The sequence below is a fragment of the Puccinia triticina genome, chromosome 14A, assembly GCF_026914185.1.
Source record: "Puccinia triticina chromosome 14A, complete sequence".
Taxonomy (NCBI): Eukaryota; Fungi; Basidiomycota; class Pucciniomycetes; order Pucciniales; family Pucciniaceae; genus Puccinia; species Puccinia triticina.
Genome location: NC_070571.1, coordinates 1619553 through 1629803, shown reverse-complemented (window position 1 = coordinate 1629803; position 10251 = coordinate 1619553). Strand labels below are relative to the sequence as shown.

At 50.9% G+C, this 10251-nt stretch overlaps 1 protein-coding gene across 1 annotated transcript; it reads left to right on the top strand.

Moving 5' to 3' along the window:
* Window positions 1–3828: 3828 nt before the first annotated feature.
* PtA15_14A122 (uncharacterized protein) lies at window positions 3829–4441 on the top strand (the record flags this gene model as incomplete). The annotated part of the gene is made up of 2 exons (XM_053162806.1): window positions 3829–4000; window positions 4428–4441. 2 exons carry the CDS (start codon window positions 3829–3831, stop codon window positions 4439–4441), a joined length of 186 nt encoding a protein of 61 aa, XP_053026795.1.
* Window positions 4442–10251: the final 5810 nt, after the last annotated feature.

The following is a 10251-nucleotide window of genomic DNA, read 5'->3' as shown; positions in this document are numbered from 1 at the left end:
GTCGCGAAGTTTCACCTAGTGATCACGCTCTCATGAAGGTGCGCGCCTTTGTAGTGACCAGGCGCGGCGTTTCACCTGAGTTGCGAGGTTGTGTCTTCAGCCGATCCGAACATATAGAATCTGTACAGATGGGTTTTGCCGCTGCCGACGTAGAGCTCACCCCAATATGGAACTACAATCCCGCTGTGTTCTTTGAAATCCCGCAGATTGCCTTTGCACGACCACAAGCGCACGACGAAACAGCCCATGATGCTTGGGTCACCAGTACTCTCCGACGATGCCGCACCACGTTGCAACCCCATCAGCTGACTGCCCTATCGTTTCTCCGGCAGAATGAAGTAGCCAACCAAAATCCCATGCTCCTGTGGAATCATCCTACGAACTCCTGGATTCGCACGTCCTTGGATCAGACAGATTTCAAGCCGCCTGCTGAATCAACATCAACAATCACACGAGGATCAATCCTAGCAGATGATATGGGGTTAGGGAAGACTTTGACAGCACTAGCCTTGATTCTGGCCACCAGTGATTCCGCCGTGGAGTTTTGTTGGGAGAGTTGGTCAGACCGCTCATCTGCAACCTTGGTCATCTGCCCACTCGCGACACTCACCAACTGGGAGAATGAGATCAGAGTTCACTTTGAGGATGGGGCAATCACCTACCACGTGTTTCATGGACCGCAGCGGAATCAACTCACTCGGCAGGACCTCCAATCAGCGCTTATAGTTCTTACAACTTATGAAATGATTGCTTCTAGTGGCAAGACACTGCCAACTCAGTCCACCATTGAATCCCTGAATCTCCGCTGGTACAGGATAGTCCTGGATGAAGCACAGTGAGTCATGTTTATTTTTCTGACCTCACACACCCAAAACACGTTCTGATTATTGATGATTTTGATAGCCTGATGAGGAATCCAACAGCCCACCGGACCCTCAACATTCAGCAACTCAAGAGCCAGTTTCTATTATGTCTAACTGGGACGCCGGTCCAAAATCGCTTGACGGACCTCCAAAGCTTGATCACCACATTGAGAATTCCGCCGTGGGATAACAATCTCATCTGGAAAAGGTGCCTTATTCCAAGAATGAACGTTGGGGCACCAGAAGCTATCAAAAGTCTAGCCCACCTGATGCAATCAGTCTGCCTGAGAAGGACAAAAGATGTGTTGTTGAACCTACCAGAGAAGGTCGAACACGCAGTGGTGGTGCAACACAACTCGCACTGGGAACAGTACTCAAGGGAGTTGCACGCAAGTTTCATCCGAGATTTTGGCAGACTTCGCACATCGGAGGAGCAATGGGACGGCGCCGAATTCTTCCGCCAGTTGACAATGCTGCGCCAATTTTGCAATCATCCCATGTTTGCCCATGAGGAACTGCCCATACAAGTTTCCTGGCGATGGCAGGATTCTGCAAAGATTGTCCACCTGATAGACAGTCTACTGGCCTTCGTCGGCGGAGGCAGAGAGATTCAACATCCAAAGGCAGTGGTGTTCTCAAGTTTTGTTGGGTTTTTGGAGATGTAAGCTGATCCCATGATCTCAATTCTCCGCAAGCCCTTCAGCTGACTTGTCCATGTAAAGCATTGGCCGCGCCCTCGAAGAAAGCCACATGGAATTCACTTGGCTAACCGGGAACTTAAGTGTTGGACAGCGTGACGAGAATCTCAATAAGTTTCGAGGTGTCAGTCATTGTCATGTCCTGTTGGCGTCCTTACAGGCAGCCGGGGTAGGGATTGATTTGCGATGTGCCCAAAATGTGTACTTGATGGCATGTTCATTTCCTCTCTTCCAGACTGGAAAGACCAGGCGCTCATCAACCTCTTGATCACAAAACTCAGGAACCGAGTTGGAACCCAGCAATAGAGTACCAGGCAATTGATCGACTCTACCGGCTGGGACAGACCCACCCAATTTCGGTGTATCGCTACTACGTACAAGGCAGCTTAGAGATGAATATATTCCAATTGCAGAGACGCAAATGCAAATTGGCATTGTAAGTTGCTTCTTTTTCTATGTTACAACTTTTTGGACGCTAATTGTATTGTATTGGGAGCGGAGGCTGAGTGTACCTACCGGAGGAAACGAGCAATATGAGTGTGCCAAACTGTTGATGACAAATCTCTCGGTATAATTCCAGAACCCGCACCTTGATCTACATAGCTTCAAGACAATGTAATAAGATTAGGCCAGACAACCGCTTGTGATGGGTGTAGCAGTTCCCGCTGTGAATTCGAAAGGGTTGACAGATAATTCTCAGCGTAGCAGTTAACCGGTAAGTTACGCGGCACGTTTTTGAAGTTGTTCAATGTTGGTACCTGTGAAGAAACTCTGCGCGCCTCAAGAATGGACTCTTGGACAAAGAGCCGTCCGTTGGTGTTGATCTTCTTCTGCGTGTAGATGGTATCCAACTGTTGAGCAAACCGGGTGAACTCGGAGGATCTCCAAGACAACGGCAACTTAGAGAGAGAGCGGGGAGGCGTGGCTTCAGTCTCAGATGTAGCTTTGATGTTGTCAAAAAGTGTGCGGCACACAGGTGAGACCAGAAGTGTGGAAAGGGTTTCTTGACGGTGTTGCTGAACCTGGTGTTGAGCAGGAACAAACTGAGTGTGCAATTGCACTTACATGCATGTGGAGAAAGAAAACATACCTGCATGCGGATCTTGGTTTTGCTTTCACCTTTTTTCTTCTTACATTGCCACTCGCGCGAAAACCGGCCCAATCGAAGACCTTCCCGCTTTCCGGTGAACCAGCGGTGGAGCAAACCAAGTTGGATTGAAGAGTCACTAGCCTCCACGGGATCAATAAAGAACAATTTGAAAGCTCCGGCCCTATACGCATTCCACCAGTGCTTGATAATAAACTTTGCAAACAGTTGGTTCTAGTGGGCGTCCCACGGATGATCCCATGCAAACGTCTGACCTGGGAAACTAGAGCGCAGAAGGTCTTGAAGAAACAGCTCTCTGAATTTCGGGTGAATGATTTGAGTTTTCCCAAGCAGCGCTTCTGGAGGAACAGCATCTATGGAGTGGTTCAGGATGGAGTCAGGCAAGTTCAAACCGACATGGAGGTTGTGGGCAGCCGGTCGGATCTTCCATGTATCCGAAGTGGCTTTCTTGGGCGAAGTCACCATATGAAGAAGAGTTCGGACAAAGGCTGCCATGCTCCGTGCGCAAGGTGAGTTGGAGTTTGGGAGAAATGCGGAGTAGATAGCATTGATCTTTGCTGAACTGGATGGCAGTTGGCCATCCCAAAATGTCGCGATGGATGAGGACATAATTGGCCAAGGATGATGGGAGGAGGTCCTGATTGGGGGATGAAGAGCAGGGGCACACCTTAAGTATTGGAGACGAATCTGTGAAGTTGTGGGGGACAAAGGAGATGTGTGGGCACTCATCTGAAAGGGACGTAACGTGAGCACAGGACAAGGGGATTCCAAGCAAGTCTATTTGGCCTGCTAGAACTTCCTCGTAGCCGGGCAGAAGACACCACGGAAATAATGTCCACCGTGACGTTCGGCCAAACATCAGGGTGGACAACAATCATGTGTTGTTGAGGTGTCACAAAAGGACTGACCTTGGGCCGCTCAATGGTGTCATTGCTGGGGGAGCGGGCACGGGCCTGTATGCCAAGTAGGGCTTGTCCACCGTGATGTTCGGCCGAACGTCAGGGTGGACAGTGACCACTCTGACCGCGGATGAAGACATTCTATCTCACCAAGGCTTTGCTCCCGCTTGAGCTGCTCCTGCATGGCATAAGCGGGATTGGGGCCTTCATGTAGATTGGTGGTCAGTTGAGCTCATCCAGGAGGCAGGCTGTTTTCACCGATGCCACCGTCTAACAGCGGTGAAGGCAAAAGCCTGGGGGCCGCCTACTGCTATCAATTGCCCCGCTGCCGCTCAGGTGGCGATCAGCCTGATGAGGGCAGAGGCAGTAGGATCCCTTCGAAGCCTAATGCCCAAGCTCCAAATCAACTGGCCCAGCGGGATTCCCAACCCAGTAAGGGTACTCGCACACATTTCACTGGACATGCAGGAGATTGGGCCATAAGGCACCCTCCCGAGGCAAATGTGTGGGTAGAAATCAGATATGCGTGTTGGAAGTCACCAGATCTGTAACTGACCAGGTACACACGGCCTCCCATTTCCATTTGTGATTGGGTGTGATGCAACAAGTGCGGGGAAGCTCACGGGCTACAACTGAAAGATGGCTGTGTGAGAGCTCATACTAGGAGAGATATATCCATACTGGGGGGGAGGAGGGAAGTCGAAGTTTGTGCTTGATGGGACTGTTGGAGCAGGGTGAGAACCAGTCGTCAATGGGCCAGTGACTTGCAAGAGACAGGAGCATCCCTCACATTAAATTCAGCCGTCAACCACAGATGAAGGCTGAGAAAGCCCCCCATGTGCGCTGTTGCTACTCTCAGCTGCCCTGATCTGACTGTTCACCGGACCTGTGGGTTGCAAGCGATGGTGGCAACTGAGCCATGATGACGTCCTTCACGAGTATGAGTAAGACATACCTTTGCCCTCACGATTCCTGATAGCGTTCCAGGTGGCAAGAACATCTGGTACGGCCCATCGTGGGATTTTCATGTCATGGGCATCGGCAAACAACTTCCCTTGAAACCGGAAGGCCATGTTGAGATAGGTCCCCTCGTTGACCAGAGGATCTGGGTGGTCAACAATAAGTCGCATTTCGGCATCCACCAGGGTTTGTTTCTCTTGGAGCCATTGCAGTTGTAACAGAGTAAAATTGCGGTGGCCCTGCATGATGTGGAAGCTGGAAGGTGAGGTGGTGTCGTGATGACAGGATGATGGGAAATGCTCAGATCGAGGGTATTCTTAAAGGGGGCATCGGGACTCACGATTATCCTGACGTGATGTGGGTCAGAAATCTGGCTTACAATTGCTCAATCCTTCCAATCGGATTGTGTGCATAATTAATTGAAAGCTGGGTGGCCACTGGGGTTAAAGCGGGGGCTGGTCATCAGACATTTCCATGCAATGCAGCCAGGAGCTGCCAGCATCAACATCTTGTAGAGATGCTGTGAAATTCTGCCATAGAAGGAGCAGAGTAGTGTTACAAGTGTAGATGTAATGACGACGGCTGAGCAGGAGGCACGGGCGTTGCACGTGTGGCCAGCCTGACTGTCCACGCATTGAAAGAATTAAGAAATGCAGGACACATGTTCCAAGAACCATGAATTGTTATTGCTGCACAAGCAGATTCCTCGCCGCTTCCAGACCTGCTATCATTTTGCAATCAGAGCCTTTGTTAGTTACACGTCCATCAGCCCGCCCAGAGACGCCCCCTAGAAGCAAGCAAAGCCTGATCAAAGATACCGAAGGATCCAATGAGACAAAAACCTATGTACGTCTGTCTCTGCACCCATTACAGCTGCAATAACACTCAGCATGAAGAAGACGGACGAGGCATCGTGCCTGGCTGGGTTTTGTCATATTGGGTATTTCAAACACATCAGAAAAAACTCTCTGCGGAGCAAGCCCAGCCCACTGGTTTGCCCCCAAGGCAAGGTGGACCCTCGAATGAAAGCACTGTGAGTGTGAAGATTCCAGCGCTCCTGGTCACAGTGACATGCTGACCCACCCTCTGAGCAGCGACTTCCTGTTGCACGCGGGCCTGGTTCCTTGGAACTGGCTGGCGTGGAAACCACAACAATTTTTCTGCATGAAGCTTTTTGCCGGCAGGTGATGATACAATTGGCGTCCACGGTTTTCGCGAACAAGCTCAGTAAGGATGGAGCAGTGCATTTCTTAAAGGCTGCCCGGGAAAATGTGATACTTCTAGCCAAAATCTGGAGTGGAGAAACTGCGACCGAGATCAATCCACACACGATCGTTGAGCAGATCCCTAAGACTCAAGAAGCCGTGTTCCATCGACTGGGCTTGGATCCGATCCTGACAACACGGCTTTGCTGCAAGAAATGCTTCGCACTGTACTCAAAAACTCCAACGCCTGGGCCTGGGGTCACTCCGCCCCGCTGCACTCAGCCCTTCCTTTCCCCTAAGCAATGATTTTGCAAGTGGACGAAGTCAGAAAAAATTGCCCCGAAATGTGATGAAGCGCTCTACAAGCTCAACAACAGCCAAGTCGTTGTCCCTGTGCGGACATTCACCTATGTTTCACTGCAATCGTGGCTGAAGAGCCGCCTTCTACAGCCTCCATTCGAATCCTTGTTGGATGCATGTTTGAGCGCGAATGACTGGCCCGACAAGAACCCAATGAGCGATGTGTGGCATGGGAGGGTTTGGCAAGAATTCCCAGAGTCAGATGACGGGACCGGAGTATATACCAAACGCTCAGGGAACCTTGTTTTCAGTCTGTATCTCGACTGGTTCATACCAGAAGGAAGCTCAAACCTTGGAAAGCACACGACAGTTGGTGCCATAACTCTAGTTTGCCTGAACCTACCTCCGACGCACCGATACAGGTTGGAAAATGTCTTTCTGTTTGGAATCATCCCAGGCCCGTCGGAACCAAAGCTAGAACAGATCAACCACATTCTGCGCCCCCTCGTAGAAGAGCTGCAGCAATTTTGGGCCGGGGTCTGGTTTGAATCAACTTGCCTGCATGCAACCGGTAGGACTGTCCGTGCCGCAATTTTTCCGCTTATTGCAGACCTCCCTGCTCTGCGCAAAACCGCCGGGTTTGGAAGTCATGCCGCCAATCTATTCTGTTCGTTTTGTCTGCTCAAGAGAGAAAACCTAGACAAGTTTGATCCGGGAACATTCCCTCCACGCACAGACAAATCCCACCTCAAAATCGCCGCCGCTTGGTTGAAAATCCAGAACTTCACCAAGAGGAAGGAATTTGCCAAGGAGAACGGGGCCCGATGGAGTGTCCTCAACGACCTCCCGTATTGGCGACCGGTTCAGTTCTGTTCAATCGAGTTGATGCACGCGTTGGTGCTGGGTGACCTGAAAGATCACAGCATGCGGTTCCTGAACCTGCCTGCAGCTGGGGCGCAACTGAACAAAACTCAAGAGCTAGACCAAGCATGGCAGAATGACAAAAGTTACTCGGAGCCGCCTTTTGCTGAGAAGCTGCGATCCGCAAAGCGTTCAAAGGGGAAAAGGAAGGTTAACGACGAATCCATTGACACAACTGTCCCTGAAAGACCTACCAAGAGGACCCGTACCAGGCACAATGAGGCGCTTCTGGGCAAAGTGAACATCTCATCAACCGCAGTTTGGGCATCGCCAGATTGCACTGAAGCGAGGTCAGACACATCCTCAACCCATTCCTACTCGCTGCGTCTGAGGAAGAAGACTCTGTACAACGAGTGCCCGGAGGATGAAGATAGTGAATCAGATGATGAGGCTGGAGGAAGCGATGACACGGTACGAGGAAACTCTCGACAGAGGCCTCGTGACGATGACAATCTCCTCCCCCGATTGTTACGAGAAGAATTGGACGTTGTCCGACGGACTATCCTTCACACCGTCTTGCCAACTTGGATTGACAGGGTGCCCCGAAACTTGGGGTCTGCTAATCACGGGTCTTTGAAGGCAGCGGAGTGGCTGATCCTTTACAAGGTCTACTACACGCTTGCACTAATACCGCTGTGGGTCCAAGCACTACAAGGCTCTGCAACCACTGAAAGCAAACATAGAGTCTCTCTGATGTTAGAATCAACCACCACCCTCTCTCAGGTGGCTCATTTCATCACTCTGCCGAGCATTAGAGCGAAGGACTTGGAAGAGCTTGACAGTTTGATATGCAAATACCGGAAATGTTTGCGCAGTGGTTGGCCCTCCAAATCAAGCAAACCTAACTTACATGTGACCCAGCATTTCTCGGAGGTTATCAGGAGGTTTGGTCCGCCTCGGTCAACGGCAGCATGGGCTCAGGAACGTGTGAATGGCATGTTACAACGGTTACCAACCAACCACCACCTTGGTAAGTTTTCCTATTAGTCCCTGACTTGACTATCCAACGGTGATCCTGACCACATGATCTTATCTTCTCGCAGAAGACATTCCTAAGACCCTTATCACGAAGTGGCACCTCCATTCCAACCTCTGTTCCCTCCAGCAAGACCCCACGTATGTAAGCTCTTTGGCGACATCAGAGGTAGAATTAGGACTCCCCATTACCTTTGACCTGGAGAAGTCCTTGTTTGTCAAATGGCAACGGACAGTGGCTAGACATAGGACGGCCAGCACTAGCCCAGGAATAGAACCGGCCAAGCTAGATTTGGTCCCCACAGTGGAGGCTGTCAAAAGCATTCGAGTCAACAGGAAGATGGTCACTACAAAGGAGGGTCACGAAGGGAACTCTTTGGTGGAGTTCTATCTGGGCAAACATCAACGGTTTGGTGAGGTTGAGACTATCTTCCGCTCCGACTAAACACCACGCAAAACATGGTTGGTGGTAAAGCCATTTGAAGAACTACATAGGACTCAGGACCCATACTGCGATTATCCGGATCTCAACTGTCGACTAGTCAAGGCTGTCCACGAGGTGAGCGCGGTGATAGATAGTGACCTTGTCATTGGCCACATCGCCATTCTGCGGCACGGCGCGGGGAAATTTGGACTGGCCACTGAAACCGTCAGCGCGGTGGGTTTGGGCACTTCAGTAAGTCCTCCCCCTCAATTAATCTGCCAAACATCATTGTGTTAACTCCGATGCTCCTTACTTGGTGACACTTTGGGTGGGCTAGGGTTGGGAGGATCTCGGCAATTAGTAATCTCAATGAAGCCTTTGTTGGCCAATGTGGCCTTTGAGTAGGCCGAGCAGGCACGCGTATTGCACTGGCCTTTGTGACCTCCTTCACAAGATCCCCTTTTCCCCACCCTTACTATCTCTATGGACGGCCAAAGTACTTACAATTTGGGTCACATGCCTGCTTGATGTGTGTATGAATCCGCCATATGTTGAAAGATTCAGACCCATTTTGAACCTACATCACCCATCTGGCTACCCTGCACTGGCCTCCCCAAACAAATTGTACTCTTAGAATTATCTACCGGTTGCCTATTTTGCTACACCAATCTGATTATTCCCTCGACTTTGCGCTGAACAAAGCTTTATCCTTGCCCCTTTTGAGCACTCTGCTATGAGTTCCAACACGCCGACTTCCGCTGAGCAACATGGCGGCACTGCCGAAGAGCAACAAGGCAACAATGCAAATGGTGACTCCCTTCCAGCGCATGACGAGGCTTGGATTTCGGCCCTGGTTGACCGGCTGGTCCCTCAATTTCAAGCTCAGAGAACGGCTACCGCTGATGAATCAGCTATGCAGACCGATCAGCAAGGCAGGTGCAGTTATTCAGTGAAAAAAGCAGAGAATAAGCCACTGACTATTCATGGTGATGTTGCAGACCCTGCCTCAACCGCTCCTGTACCTCAGGTTCCCTCCGACATCAAAGACACATCGCGGTTGGCCCCCGAGTTTGTCGTTGCCAACGCCAGGAAAGTTCGAGAGCAAGCTGACAAGAGCGAGAACGAGCGAAGATCCTCCCGGAAGGCAAGAGGGATTGCGCAGAAAGGACCCCTGGCAGAGAATTACAACAAGTTCTCCAGAGGGATCCAAAATTTTGTGAAGTTCTTTCTCGGTCAACCAGACAAACCCCAAGACTATCCTCAAGCTCCCACCCCAAAGGAACTCGAGGATCAATATTGGGTGGAGAAGAGGAGTGAAATCATCTTGAAACAGCTCAATCGGGTGCGCGAAGCTCTGGCAGACCGACCGGCGGCCGAGGTTGACTTCCATGTTGGGGTTGCCGAAAAGGAAATTCGCCGCAACACTAAATCACCGCCCTTCACCCCTGCCTCCTCCAAAGGTGCTGGGAAAGGCTGTCGTCCGATCAGTCCTCAAATGAGATCTGATGTCGAGAGGGCATTGGCGCTGGCGGGTATCTCCAGACTCACCTTTCAGTGGGAAATGGGCCACGCGGACGGTACTTCTCCGTGGAACTCGGCCGTCATTGAAGTCATGGCGTCCAAGGCTGTTGAATGGATGCGGCGCACGGAACCAATCACCGACACCCAAGCCGGTCAAGCACCTGCTATTATCAGACGATGGCTGGTGACTAAGTCACGTGAGATGGCAGAATTTCAGAACATGGACGTTGCGGCATACGAGTCATTGAAGAGCGCCAAGTCAACCCGGGAGCAATACCGGCGATGGCGCAAGAAAGTAAGTCCTCACTTACTGGGACTGTCCTGTGTCTTACAATCTGTTGAATGTTCTCAATGGGCCTCATCTTTCCAGATCAAGG